Source organism: Giraffa tippelskirchi, chromosome 7 (assembly GCF_054371585.1).
Source record: "Giraffa tippelskirchi isolate mGirTip1 chromosome 7, T2T-mGirTip1v1.2.pri, whole genome shotgun sequence".
In the NCBI taxonomy this organism is placed as follows: domain Eukaryota; kingdom Metazoa; phylum Chordata; class Mammalia; order Artiodactyla; family Giraffidae; genus Giraffa; species Giraffa tippelskirchi.
In genome coordinates this window covers 21,719,243-21,734,077 of record NC_137281.1, presented here as the reverse complement: position 1 = coordinate 21,734,077, position 14,835 = coordinate 21,719,243, and the positions used below count along the sequence as shown (strand labels likewise).

At 50.3% G+C, this 14,835-nt stretch overlaps 1 protein-coding gene across 9 annotated transcripts; it reads left to right on the top strand.

The window, feature by feature from the left end:
* The first annotated feature begins 6 nt into the window (after positions 1-6).
* Positions 7-9,224, top strand: POP4 (POP4 ribonuclease P/MRP subunit). Of its 9 annotated transcripts, none has more exons than XM_081512498.1 (8): positions 7-249; positions 1,399-1,470; positions 2,192-2,244; positions 3,890-4,113; positions 5,698-5,775; positions 5,927-5,988; positions 7,676-7,777; positions 8,711-9,224. In XM_081512498.1, the coding sequence occupies exons 1-8, from the start codon at positions 243-245 to the stop codon at positions 8,845-8,847; spliced, it is 735 nt and encodes a 244-aa protein (XP_081368624.1). In that variant the 5' UTR covers positions 7-242; the 3' UTR covers positions 8,848-9,224. The 9 variants fall into 9 exon arrangements, with proteins under 9 accessions (XP_081368624.1, XP_081368623.1, XP_081368631.1 ...); XM_081512497.1 differs by having other exon boundaries at positions 3,887-4,113; XM_081512505.1 differs by having other exon boundaries at positions 7-746.
* Positions 9,225-14,835: the final 5,611 nt, after the last annotated feature.

The window sequence follows — 14,835 nt, the reverse complement described above, 5'->3', positions numbered from 1 at the left end:
GTCGGTGACGTCACGGGCGGCGCCACCCCTGAGCTAGGAGCCCGAGACTCCAGCTGCAAGTAGCTGGTCGTCGGTCTGTCAACCTGCTTACCGCGCGGCTTCGGGCACAAGGAACGTCTGCGCCACAAACTTGGACGAGAGAGGCTCTAGTGGTCGAGGGCTGCTGAAGAAAGTAGAGACGCGTAAAGAGTGAGCGACGCCTGAAGGAGACGTCAGCAGAGCGCACCGGAAGCGGTCCGAGAATGAAGAGTAAGCCGGGTTGAGGGCCACGAAATTGGAGAGGGGTCGGGTGTTAGAGAGCCGGAGACTAGGTCTAGGTATTGGTGGGTGACAGGGTTGCAGGGGAGTCTGGACGGAACTGCCGTGGGAATTCTCCCGCCTTCTGGAAGTGTAACTGTGGCCTGGAGTCCGGTTGGCCTGGCGCAGTCTCTGAACTAGAAACTGATGTCAGGTTCTCTGGGCGGGAGAAGGGGAGGGGGCTGCCCTGCTCCCTGGTCGGTGGTGCTAGAGGAGGGCCCAAGGCCTCGGTCTGACTTGGCTGCTATCTCCTGTGGTGGCGTGGTCGAGGCCTTTTCCTCTCTACAACCCTGTTTCCCCTTTTGTAACGATTGGATGGCATCACCGACTCAATGGACATGAGTTTGAGCAAGCTCCGGGAGTTGGTGATGGACAGGGAAGCCTGGCCTACTGCAGTCCCTGGGGTCGCAAAGAGTCGGACAGGACTGAGCGACTGAACTGAACTGAAGGTACTGATAATGGTGCCTGACCAGCCAGCTGTTCTGTGAATGACCCTTTTCTGGTGTAACGCGCAGAGAGCGCGCTGGGGAACAATACCACTAACCCAAGGCTTTGAGAGTTTGAGCGGAGCACCCTAGGCAATTTATATAGGCAGGGTAGTGACACCGTTAAAACTGGATTCTAAGTTCCACTTGTGCCTCGCGATCTACGTGATCGAGTTAAGTGTCTCAGCATATTTGAACTTCCAGTTTTCTCAGTGCATAATAGGAATGTGTATGTGCGTGCTTAGTCGGGTCTGACTCTTGGCAGCCCCATGGACTGTAGCCCACCAGGTTCCTCTGTCCATGGGATTTTCCAGGCAAGAATACTGGAGTAGGTTGCCTCCTCCAAGGGATCTTCCCAACCCAGGCATCAGACTCATTTCTCTTGTGTTTCCTGCATTGGCAGTCGAATTCTTTACCACTCGTGCCACCTGGGACCTTATAATAGGAATAATAATGCCTTTAAAATGGTCGTTCAGAAAGTATGAGATAAAATATACGTAGCTTTTAATCAGGGGCATGGCAAGTATTGAGGTCTCAGTAACTGTTAGATGTCTGTTGTTATAGGAGGGGAAAAAAAAGAAAGACTTCTGGGTTTAATGCTAGGCCCCCGTGACAGGTGCCATCATTCCTGGGGTTCCATACCCTGCAAGCTGCTTTCTACAAACAAATTTCAACCCCTGTCTTCCAGGTGAGGGAGAATCGTACTCTGTATATAAAACTTGTAACCACCTTGGTTTGTTTGTTTAGATGTATTCAGGGAAGCACAACAGAGCTGGGATGGAATTTAGAGTGTAGTGTGAACCATATTTTCTAGTCCTTTGGCCCTAAGGGCCTTTGTCTCATTCTTGACACCCATATTCTGTCCCCAATGCTGTGGTTTTCTTCTTCAGAAGAAATTAAGAAACAGGAGTGTGAACAGTTTTGAAGGTTGAAACCATGTTGAGCAATATGTATTTTGAGCTTGAAGAAAGCTCTATGGTATTTTATCAATTTAGGACACCATCAGTTGTGGGATACATCTCAGCTTCATTGATACTAAAATGTGAAAAGTCTTTTTTTAAACATGAAACAGTAAACAAAATGTAATACTTTCAACTATCCTCATCCTGAAAAGCCCTGTGACATAACTTTTAAATGAGATACATTATTAGAATTCTAGAGCAACAGATTCCAGAGATTCTGACACACATCCATGTTTGCGAAGCACCGCTGGGACTGCTAGGATGAATGTGGCTGGAGGGTAGGACCATAGACATCTGAGAAAGCTTTGGTGCTGTGGTCTTTGTACCACCCATCTTCTGTCCCTCAATAAGCAAAGTGCTTTTCATAGTTAGAAAAGCCTTAGGTTTTATAGCCATAGCCAACATGATTGATCTTTCCATGTTTATGTTTTTTTTTAAATCCCCTAGGTGTGGTCTACCATGCCTTTTCTCAGAAAGAGGCAAACGAGTTCGACATTCAGGTACAGTGCTTGGGCAGGGGATCTGGGAGCAACCAAGGTGATGACCAAGATGGCTCAGTGGCTTCTTAACCTTTAGTGCTGTTTCAGATGTCCTATCCCACAATTTACTCCTCACGTTTCCAGCAGACATGTTAGGTTTAATCAAGGTCTGTTGTTCTGCTGGCCTCCTTTCCCAGAGTCAAGTTTGGTAAACTGGGACTTCTTGATCGGTGTCACCTAACCATGTAGGGGACGCCAGGCTGTGCTCACCTGAAACCTGTCATGCTGAGCACTGTCATTTGACCCTGTTACTGTGCCCCCTTCACTCCTGAAGAGGGAAGACAGATCTTATTTCATAAGTGTAATTTATGGATCATATGTGGGTGCTACAAACATACTTTGTCAGTTTCGCAGAAGCTTCACTAGTGGCTCATAATAAGGGAGTTACTTAGGAAATCACGATTTTGAAAGACTGATATACCTTTATTTGGCTTCTGCATGAAAGGTGGGCCACTTAGGTGTTTAAAGAATCAAATGTCAAAAAAAAAAACAAACAGAATCAAATGTCCTCTTACAATAATAATAGTGATGATAGTGAATTTTTACTTAGCATTTAAAAGTACAGCGCTGAAGCTGACCGCCCTCCTTACTATAGGGAACCTTGAAGATTGTGTGTATCACATTTATCCCCATCTCCCACCCATCCCCAAGCCCATGTCTGCTCCATGAAATGAGAGCTTGATTACTATCGACACATGAGCTCCAAGGTGTTTGCAGCCCAGTTAGTGCAACGGAAGTCCAAGAAATGGCCCTGCCAAGAGGGAGACCCTCAATAGACAGTGCTCCCTAGGGGTGTGGCAAACGTGGGCAGAGGCATTGGAATGAGGAAGAGACTGGTGGAACTTCAACGTGAGGGACAGCAGTGCATGTTCTTCCGAGAATTACACACGGTCAGACAGTTACTTTGCCCAGAAGTTCTCTCTGAGCACAGGTGCTCAGTCACAGTCACATGATGCTCTGCTCTGTGTGGAAAAGAGTGAGCGCGCAGGGCTGAGGTCTGCTGACAGGTTCTTTCTTCGTGCAGTGCCAGAACCAACTGGAAAAGTAGCCATGCCACATCCGCAAAGCTGCGGACCCAATAAAGAGTATTAATGACACGGCCAGTGTCAGAATTGCTGCGGCTGGGCCCAACCTGGAGTTCCTAATTATGCCGTTTTTTCCTAGTGTTAAGGTCATTTCCTTCAAGGCCACCGCTTGCCTTCATTTGATCATGATTGATTCAATACTGTTGTCGTTTCTCAAGCTTTCCTCCCTTCCAAGGATGAAAGAAGTCTTTTCTTCCAAATACAGTGTTTTCGTCCATTTGGTTTTTTTCCTGTGGCTTTTTGTTTTTGTTTTTAACTAACCTCAAAGAAGTCGAGTAGGAAGTTGGAGTCTGAGGTGATTGATCTGTGTGGCAGTCACGAATTGGCATTTAAATGTGGCTTTCACTTCTGGCCAGCTTGGCTGGCAGATACTCGGCCAACGAGAGGCTGTGTGGGCCTCGGTGGGTAGATAGGTGGCTCCGTAAAGGTGGCCCACCTGCTGTTGCAGTGGTGTGTGGGAGGGCCTGGGGGCCTGGGTAGTCCCAGCCAGAGCAGCACCGCACCATCTTGTCCCCAAGCAGCACCTGGGAACCCAGCGGGCCGAGGCCTTCGTGAGGGCCTTCCTGAAGCGGAGCATGCCCCGCATGAGCCAGCAAGCCCAAGAGGACCACCTGCAACGCAAGGCCGTTGTCCTGGAGTATTTCACTCACCGAAAGCAAAAGGAAAAGAAAAAGAAATCTAAAGGCCTTTCTGCCAAGCAGAGGAGGGAGCTGCGGCTCTTTGACATTAAACCAGAGCAGCAGAGGTATGGCGAGCTTTTCCTGCCTTTCCATCCCAGCAGCTTAATCTTCCTGGTACTGAGTATGGATTTGGAAAGCTAGGGGATTCCCTGGTGGCTCAGACCGTAAAAAGTGTGCCTGCAACGCAGGAGACCCGGGATCAACCCATGGGTCTGGAAGATCCCCTGGAGAAGGAAATGGCAACCCACTCCAGTATTCTAGCCTGGAAAATCCTACGGACGGAGGAGCCTGGTGGGCTACAGTCCATAGGGTTGCAAAGAGTCTGGCACGGCTGAGCAACTTCACTTTGGGAAGCTAGGCAGCCCCGCCTCCGCTTAAGATAAGAGAGCCTCTCCCATTTCTGCCACAAGGGGGCAGCCTTCCTTTACCAATTTAGACCTTTTTGAATTTGGCTTCTGTCCTATCCTTAACTAATAAGGCCAGTGCCAAAAGTGAGTCTGTCACCCATGGCAACAAGGCGACAGTTTTCTTAGAACAAAAGGAACTGATACTTCTTAACATACATCTCTTTGTAGCTTTTAATAGCACTAGACAGAATCACCCATTGGGGTTTTATTGCCAAAGAACCTGCTGCCCATGTGTTTCACAAGTTTCTGAGAGAGACATCACTCTCTGTGGGAGGACATGTTCCTCCCTCCAGCTGACACTCCATCCCTCCTTGGCTACAGTTCTGCATTTGCATGTCTTAGGACTGTTCATATGCTTTGGCTCCGAGATCTGTAGCCAAATAGCCTCCCACATCCCACAAGACAGAGTCTGTCACTTTGTTCATGGCCCCCTCACAAAATCAGCTGGGCTTTGGGAGGAGGAAGGGACTGCTGGCTGCCCCTGGTGTGCCTCGCCCATGTCCCCACCAATAGAGTCTACTTTGGGTTTCAGCTTGAGGTTCTCATTTTCTCTAACCAGTAGCTTCATTAAGCGGATTCCTCATGAAGCATCAGGAAGGCCCATTCAGGGTCCTCTCACCTGCTTCCTCCCCTGCACCCCACCACTTCTCACCCTCCAGACAGACCCTGTCACCTTGCATATGGACTTACGACAACCAGCAACTCCTGTTTACTGAGGGCTTATTAGGGTCAGCTTCCTATAACAGAAAACCTCAAAATAGCAGTTACTTGAACAATAAGCCAGTAGCAGTGGCTTCTTTTCTCATGTGAAAAGTCCAGTTGAATACCATCCTGGGCTGATGCAGCAGGCAGTTCCACAGCCATCAGACAACCTGGAGTGCAGCCTTGGGTGCATCCTTGCTGCTGCACCATCTTTATCTAAGATGTCTGCTTGAGCTCCAGCTGTCAAAGCTGCATCTAACCAGCAGGAAAGATGAAGGGGCAAAGAAAGCAACATCTTTCTCTTCTCATTAGCAAAAACTTAGCCTTGAGAGTGTTCTACCAGAGAGGAAACTAAGATTTGAGAGGTGAAAGTACTGGATTTCAGTGCGGTTATAGGAAGTAGAACTAGGATTTGCACCTAGGCCCCAGTGATCCAGGTCATGGTCCTTGGCATCAAGCCAAGCTTTGTGCTGTTTGAATGTTATATTGTCATATATGTCACATTGCCTAACTTTTTACCTCTATCTGAATTTGCCACAGATACAGTCTTTTTCTCCCGCTACACGAACTCTGGAAACAGTACATCCGGGATCTGTGCAACGGCCTCAAACCAGACACGTGAGTTGCAACTCTGAAGCCTTGCCCTTTAGGGGAGAACCCAAGGGACCCTGTTATCAGCATTGCCTGGCTGCAGAAGTCTGTAGACCTGTTTACCTCTTTCAGAATTTATCATCATGGTATACATTGAAGGCTTCTATTTACCTCTTAGGCAGCCACAGATGATTCAGGCCAAGCTTCTAAAGGCAGATCTTCACGGCGCTATTGTTTCAGGTAATTTGCCTAAAGAGCACATCATCTGGATGCCCAAGCCATCCTTTCCCTGCTGATATCCCCATATTACTAGCACTTAGGATAGGAGATGACTGTAGATGTCTTAGTCAATTCTGGCCACTTGTTGGATACTCTAAATGGTCCCTGTGTACCTTCTTCACACAAAGACCCCTGCTGGTATCCCAAAGGACCCAGCAGCTTCTGGCACCCACACACAGCCTGCTAACTTGAACAGTCCCGTGGTTCTAAATGTCAGCTCTGGACCAACAGTCCCCAAGTTGTCATCTCCAGCACAGACCTTACCCTTGAACTCTTTGAATTCAACTGTCTACTGGATATAGCCACCCAGATGTGCAGTAGACATTGTAAACTTTACAAGCCAAAATAGAGCTCTGGGCCTCTCCTCAGATCAGCCCTTCCCCTGGTCTTTGTCACCTCAGTTGCCACCGAGATCATTGTTAGTGATATCACTGAGTATAATGAGGGCCACAGATAGTAGTGCCGTATTCACCCTGGTTGTTCAGGCCGAAAACCTAGGAGGTATCCACGTTTCTTCTTTCCTCATCCCCACCTCCAAGGCATGGGCACACCCTAACACCCAAATCTAAGCCACTGCCACCTCCCCTGGATTACTGCAAAGCTGCCTAACCCTCTTCCTACCAACACACTGCTCTTCCTCTGACCAGGCAGCCAGAGGGAAGATTTTTTTAACTGAAAAAGTTCTGTTCCTTCTGCCTCTTTACTGTGGTCCGAACAGCCTGTCCAGTCTCCTTGGGCAGCAGGTCTAACCACACTGGCCAGCTTTCTGCTTCTCACCAGGCCTGGCCCTGCCTCGGCGTCTTAGCATTTGCTTCTTCCCTCTGCCCAGGGAGTTCTTTGCACTCACAGACTGATTCTTTCTCATTATTTGGGTCTCTATTCAGATGTCACTTCCAAGGGATCTACCATTACTAAAGGTGACCCCTCTCCCCCATTATCCTGCCCTTGTTTTTTTTCATAGCACTCATCACTATCAGAAAATGCAGTTGTCTGTATTTTTTACCCCTCCCCCTATTAGAACAACAGCTCCCTGAGAGCAGGACCCAGGACTGTCCTTTTCACTGCTGTGCCCAGCACCTACCTAGGACAGTGCCAGACAGACAGCAGGTGATCAGTGACCGTGTACTGACTGCATGGGAGACGGGTTGGAGGTGAGGGGCCGCTGCCGTGGTGGCAGTTCATTGCTGGGTGACCTGTAGTGGTCTCCCATTCTGGCCAGGGCGTAGGAGGTTACAGGAGGACCATGGTGAACAGGTGTTCATTCAGGTCCTATAAGTGAGACTTGGCCTTGCCAGAGCAACCCAGCTGTGGCTCTTGGTGGTATTGGATACACGTGTGACCTCTTGGCTCCAGAATCCTGCCTAGGACCCCTGTGGCAGCAGGCCCTCTGAAGGACACCTTATCAGAGCAGCGCAGAGGCTATAACGCCCCCAGTAAGGGACTGGGAAGCCTGGGTTTGTCCCTGCGCAGCTGAGTAGCCAGCACTTAGGATAGAAGTGCTGCCCCTCACCATGCCCCGCCTGGTGCTCTTTCTTCCTCTGCTGGCTCAAGGTTGGGAACAGAGCCCTCATCCCTGACAGGCCTGGCTGCCTGTGGCTCCACTAAGAGCACAGAGGCCTGAGCCCTGAACTGCCCTTTTCCTTTGCAGTTACAAAATCCAAGTGCCCTTCCTATGTGGGTGTTACAGGGATCCTTCTACAAGAAACAAAGCACGTTTTCAAAATTATCACCAAAGAAGACCACCTGAAAGGTGCGTAACTGGGTGGCCGTGGCTGTGGCCTCCCCAGCCAACTCATCGGTCCTCTCCTCAGAGCTCTAAAGATAGTTTGGCCTTTTGAGTCAACAGATCCCTGCCTACCTTACATCTCAAGCCTGCAGAGACCATCCTGGCACCCAAGGCTCTCCCTGAGACACTCGTCAGCCCAGCCGCCTTGGCCAGATATGATCAAGGGAAGAAAGGGTTGCTTGGGTGTGCCTCCAGACACCTGGGTCTGTTTCCAGGACTGGGACCCTCCACCTGCCCAAAGGCTGCTGCCTCCCAGGGGATTGTAGCCAGAGAGGTAGTAGGGAGGAAGCCAAAGCAGCGCCTGCCCCTGGAGTTCCCAGAGCCCGTGCCCTGGGATCCAGGGAAGCGAGTGCCCGCTCATCTGCCCGTTGTGCTCACTACTCTGGCAGCGGAGCACCTGGTCTGTCGGGATTCCCACACGCCCGCCTTGCCCACAAATCCAGAGATTTCAAAACCACAGTGGGAGTTGTTCCTTTAATTTTTGACCCTTGGATTTCTTGCTGCTTGCTTCCATTTCCCTATATATTCTTCTGCTCTCATTTTAAACCTCAGAAAGTGGTGTACAAGTTTCCCCAGGAAGCATAAAGCCATGAGTCTGTCTGCAAGTTATGTGGCAAGACCTGTTTCTGGCAGTTTTTCTGGGAGTTTGGTTCATAGCCTTTCACCCTGAAAACTAGGTGTCGAGTTATATTTAAAGTGTGAGTAAATTGGCCTTCTGGTGGAATCATCACCTTCATCCTGGTATTGTTACCTCTGTGGGTTCCTCCATTTCCTAATGTCTTCCCTATTAGCTTTGTTTATTTTCTCATAGAAACATCTTGGGAATAATAGGCTCCGTAAAAGTGAACTTACTGCCAGGACTTTTTTCCTTATCCTTTTTCTCTTACTTTTTTTCAGTTATCCCCAAGCTAAACTGTGTGTTCACCGTGGAGATCGATGGCTTTATTTCCTACATTTATGGTAGCAAATTCCAGCTGCGATCAAGTGAGCGGTCTGCAAAAAAGTTCAAAGCCAAGGGAACAATTGACCTGTGAGCTGTTGCTGCCTAAGGGGATTATTTATGCCAGCCGGGGCCGGAAACATCCCCTTTCAGGGAAGAGACGGTCAGGCCAGTTCTGGTTAGAGACCACTTCCAGCCAGTTTAAATCAGCGTTAAGGGCATTTAGTCATCTGAGAAGAAGCACACTGTACTGAGCACAGAATTCAGTGACCAGAGGGATGTGTCTTTATAGATGCTCTTGTTTTTATATTACTCCCATGAAGAGAAAAGATTGGCAGAAAGCACCAGGATTAACACAAGCTGACCTAAATAGTTTATTTGGTTTTTCTTTTTCATACTTTCTGTGTTTTCAGAATGTTGTTTGATAAATCAGCAGTTTGTGTAATAATAAAATATGCGTGTGGGCGTGAACAGGCCACAGGAGTGATTCCTGCGGCACAGCCAGGACGGAAGGGAAGAGAGGCCTGAGGCTGTCCCTGGCTTGTGCCTTTGCTTTTGCTCTCGGTGCCGTGAGGCACCGAGTCTCACTAGTTCAGTGGTGCCCTGCGTCTTTGATGCGTCACTTTAAATCATGCCTTCTGTCAAGCTCTTTGACCTGACCAAGGTTTACTTTGCTGTTTCTAGAAAGCAGAAGAAAGTTCCAGTACAGGGAGCTTAAGCCTACAAAGTATTCTCAATGCCTGAGTCTGTTAGGCTCCAGAGGAAGGTGGACTGAAGGGAAAATAAGACTGCAGCCTTTCCCAAGGTCTAACCTGCTAGGAAAGCCTGAGTCCCCGACAGTGGCACCTTAGTTGACTCTTGGTTCCATTTTTGCTGCCAAAAAGCCTGGCTCTCCAGCCTGACCCTAGCCCTGTGGACAGTGTTCCCGTGGGCCAATAGATGGGGCCTTTCTGCGCAGACCTGAGTACAAACCAGCCGAAGGAGAGCAGGGTGGGGACCAGCCTTCCAGGTCTGCTATTAAAAAAGCCATGTGGCTTAGAAGACCCTATCGCCCCTTTCCTTTGAGAAGCAGGTGTTTTGCCAGTCAACAAGGTGAAGGCAGAAGCCTTCCTGATGACACGCTGGTGGGAAGTACACATGCTCTTTTCTTCCACACCAAGAGAAGCAGCAATGCCAGAGCCTTGCTTTCTCAGCATTTCCCACTCAGACTCTACACGGGACAAGAACCACGATAAGGGGAGTGTAAACACTGATTTCACATCAACTGGAGAACGGCGAGCAGGCCTAGCTGTCCTCTGTGCCTCCTGAGGGCTGAGCCCACCGAGAGTCTCCCACAGACATACACGCCTGGCAGCTCGACCCCGCTTCCGTCTGTGCGTGGTGTCCCTCACTTACCAGGAGGGTCTGAGTCTCCTGGGGTGTTCTCCACGGTCTAGCCACCGCTGCCTGCGGTTTGGAGTACAGTTCCCAGAACCACCTGAGACGGGGCATCCTGACCCAGTGACAGACATTGGGTGTGGCCACGAGGACACTGGCCTGCCTGGGGCCTTACCACCTGAGAGGGGTTGAGCTGGGATTTGAACCCTGTAGTCTAGCTCCAGAGCCACACTTTTTAGGATGGGAAGAGACTTCGAGAGTGCATCCTTTATTACCTGGGTTCCCGCTTCCTGAGGGAATCTCTGTCTTTCCCATGATAGGCTTCTGTTCTTCGGCTGTCTGAAAGTGCCACACTGGTAACAGCATAGATGCTATCACTTCCTAAATCCCACTGCTCTTACCCACCCCTCTGCAGTGTAAAAGGCGGCCAGTGTTGTGTAAATATACAGTTGCTTTCCAGAAAAGTTGTTGGAACCAATTGCCATGTGAAATCTGTTTTTCATTTGGCGCAGACTCAAGTTTCCACGTGAGTGTCTGTTTATTTTGTAGACTTCTCTTCCCCCTCCCCAAGGAGACTTGGTGAGAATGCTCACCTGCCACGAAGCTGCTGCTGCTGTGCTGCCTGTTTCTGGGAGACCCTTTTGTCCCTAGGGGCCATTAGGCTCTATGCCCCATGGACCATGCCATCCTCAAAGGCAGAGGAGGGGGTGAGGAGGGCCCAGGCCGGGCTGGGCGCTGACTGTGAGTGAGCAATCCCGATGAAACTGTACTAAACACTGCACAGGCAGGTGCACGGGGCTGGCCATGTTCCCATGGCTGCAGCACAAGGCTTGTCTTGGAGAGCGGTATAGTACTTTGCAGTCCAGTCTCTCCCGTCTCCACTGCCCAGGGAGCAGAGCTTCAGCAGAGCTGGGGCCTTGGACATGTAGGCTGCCTGTGAGACACGGTGAAATTTGCCTTGGGTATAAACCTTCATGCAGGGGAGAACCCTGTGCCCCAAGAGAGGCCTGTGAAGCAACAGAACAGTTAACACCACGGAACGAGACAGGAGATGTGGGTGCGGGGACCCACTGTCCCCCCCAAGAGCGAGTGGGCCCCAGGCCCTTTACATCCCCTAGGGCCAGTTCTGAGGAGGACACAGCCACAGTGCGGGGCCTGCAGAGGACAGGCCAGCGCCTCTAGGGCAGGAAAAGGATGAAGCACCTGGAAGGTAAGAGGGGCAGTGTGGGCCATGCCTTATTAGCCCAGCCTGCCATAACAATACTGCGGGGAGGCAGCTTAATCAGCAGACATTTCTCATTGTTCTGGAGGCTGGACGTCCAAGACTAAGGTGCCGTCAGCGTTGCTGTCTGGTAAGAGCTTTCTCCTTGGCCACATCATTGTCCTCAGATGACCTGTGTGCACTCGGAGAGGCGAGGGGAGATCGCTGGTGTCTCTTCCTCTTATAAAGACACCAGTCTTCTGGAATTAAAGCTCCACTTTCATAAGCTTATTTAACTTGAATTACCTCCTTAAAGGCCCAGGGCTTCAACACAGGAATCTGGAGGGAACATGAGTCAGTCCATACAGCCATGGAGGTGTCCCAGGTGAGACAGACTAGCTGTGCCCTGCACCCTGACCCACATCCTCAGATCCTGGCCTGGCCCAGCCTTCCCACACCCCTCTGTGGGATGCTTGGACCATTAGCCAGTTCATCCAACCCAGCCGCTGGACCCTGAGCTCCCATCACCACAGGATTCCAGGATTGGCTCGCAGAACTTCGGTTCAACTGCTCCCTCCAATAACAGGAGCCCAGAGGGTTCCAGCTCCTCTTCCCAAGCCCTCTTGTTGGGGTCAGGCAGAGTCTGATTGGGAAAGGAAATGAACACACAGGTGGGCAGGGTGGGCAAGGGAGGCTCGCTGGAGGTGGCTCTGGATCCAGTTGTGGGATGTTAAGAGTGCGGTCACACAGGCTCGGCGGGAGCCTGCAGGACCAACATGGAGGACCCAGGAAATCACCCGCCCAGAGGGCCTGGGGCCAGCAGAGGAGAGACAAGAAAGGCTGTGGGGCTATGGATACCAAACTCAGGAGAGGCCCAGCAGGAGCAGAGAGATGGCGGGAGCTGCTAGAAAAGTTCTACTGCATGGGGGCAGGCTGTGGAATTGTGCTGATCCAGTCACCCAGTTCTGAAGTCTTCCAAGGCTTCAGTGTCACCATCTGTCAAGTGTGGCCTTGAGACTGGATCAGGGCTTCCTGAAGTGGGATTCTGGCACTACCTGTGCGAGAATCTGCAGGATATGTGTTAAAAGCAGCCAGATCCTGGGCAGCAATCAGACTCCACGGGCGGGGCCCAGACAGCTTTCTGTTTCTCTAAGACCCCAGCTGGTTCCTCCAATCGTTGATGTTTGAGGATGCTGGACTCCAGATGGTATCTGAAGTCTCTTCCAGCTCTGACATCTGGACTGTGATTTAAGATTTGGGCCTTTCGGGATGATGCTTTCTAAATGCTGGAAAAGATTGTCAAATGACTGATCTCTCAGGTTCTGAAGAGTAAACACGAGCATTCCCCTCAAAAGCCATAAATTACGGTAAAAAGCTTTCTTTCTGGACAATGGCTTTAGTTCTAATTTAGTTTGCATTTCTTAACTATAATGTCTAATTAAGACATCTGTTAAATGTCTATAATATTAATTTAATAGAGGGGGTTCTAATAGAACTGTGTTGGAATTGTCCATTTAATTAACCTCATGGGCCTTTAATGGATGTCTTAAATAGACATCATTAACAAGAGTGCTAGACAAATTAAAATTAGAGTCAATAACATTCTTGGTAATTTTTCCCGAGCTGTGAAGGACAAGCATTGCTAAGTAGACAGACACAGAGATGAAGTGTCGGTGCTGGCGTCCCCAGCGGGGTCCGCAATGGACAAGGCCCCAGGCATGGCTCAACCATTCTGTGCCCTGGTCAGCTCTGCCCAAAGAGGGTCCAGCCATCGGAGGCGGTTCTCAGGAGCACAGTCCAGCCCTGCCCCCTTCATATACCTTTCACAGAAAACATTTGCTGACCGGGTCTTTCAGACAGCTCCTGGATGTGGGAAGGAAATGGAGGAAGGAGGGGCTCACCCAGAGATTCTCACTAGATACCATAGCTGTGTGGATCAGGAGAGGTGGCACACTCTAGCACAGGGCAGGATTGGCTGGAATGGGTGGGCGGAGTAGAATGAGACGGGATGAAAGGAAAGCATTCGATCACTTTTGGCTCCACCACTCCACTAAACAGCTCTCACTTGAATGAACTATAGCTTTCCAAAATCAGTAGTCAGTTGTCTCTTACTTCATCTCTCATCAGCTTTTTTCCCATGACTAACCATTCCCTGCCTCTTGAAACACCTCTGTAGTCCCACACTCCCTGATTTTTCCTCCTGCCTCCCTGGCCACACCTTCTCAGTGTTCTTTCGTGGATTCTCGTCCTGTTCCAAACTTTCAAATGTTGGTTAAGCCCTGAACTCCAGCTTTGGACTCTCCTGCATTTGCTCTGTAGCTGGTCTCATCCACAACTTCAAATACACTTGACTCTTAAAATCATATTGGCAGCCTAGCTTCCTCCTACCCAGACCCAAATCTGTAACTGTATTGTCTGCCTCCCTGCCCCGTTCCAATGTGAACTACTGAAGGACAACTTTGTACTGATCTCTGCTGTCTCCCCAGTGATGTAGAAACACTGTTTGAACCCTAACAGGTGCTCCATGAGGGAATGAACACAAGTGCCCATTGAAAGCTCCAATGCCCCCCACCCCAGCCTGATTCGGCAGTACACGGAACTACTGACTTTCCTTTGCTCCCACCTCAGCGAATGGCCTCATGGCTCTCCCATTACTTAAGCCAGAAACCCAGGCATCATCCTCTCTTGCATTCATGCCCCTCAACCAATCTTCCATAAAGTGCTTGGTGGCCCTCCTTCCAGCCCTCCTTGCCATCTCCCTGCTCCCACCTGCTCTCATCTCAACCAGCAGCCGCAGCCCCTCCCTACCCGCCCCCCACCCCCTGCCCCCCGCCCCCCGCCACCACCTCCACGTGGGGCCCCACCGCAGCCGACATGACCTTTGTGAAGCATGACTCAGATCTTATCGCCCCTGTGCTCAAAACCCACAGGCAAACTTCCCAGTGCTCTTTGAATTAAAGCCAGCTTCTGACCAGGGTCAGCGGGGCCCTCTCCAGCCCTGGCCTGGCCCACCTCCCCAATGTCCCACCCCCACGCCTTCTCTGCATAGCTCCGCCCTATTCGGTGTGGGCACCTGTCACTCAGCCTGGGACGCTCTTCCCTTGGACGCGCAACCACAAGGCAGCCCCTCCTCTGTATTCAGCTCTCCACAACAGGCCTCCTTCAGAGCGGCCTCCTCTGAACAGCCCCACGCCAGCCCCTCTCTTGTATGAGTCCATCTTACATTTTCTGTAACCTTTCTTAGTATCTAACAATCTTGCCTGTTATTTACTGTCATCTTCTTCCACTAGAATATGAGTCCCATGAACACCTGGACTTTGCCTGTCTCGTTTGCCATTATAACCATTGTTTCCTCAGTGCAATCTAGAACACTAAGTTGCACATAAGCGTTCAGTAAAATAGTTGCTGTCTGACCTCCCCCCCAAAAAACAAGGAGCCGAGAGTGTGGCCTGATGATGGAGAAGCCTTGACACACAGCAGCTGTGATGCTGGCCATGACCCCCT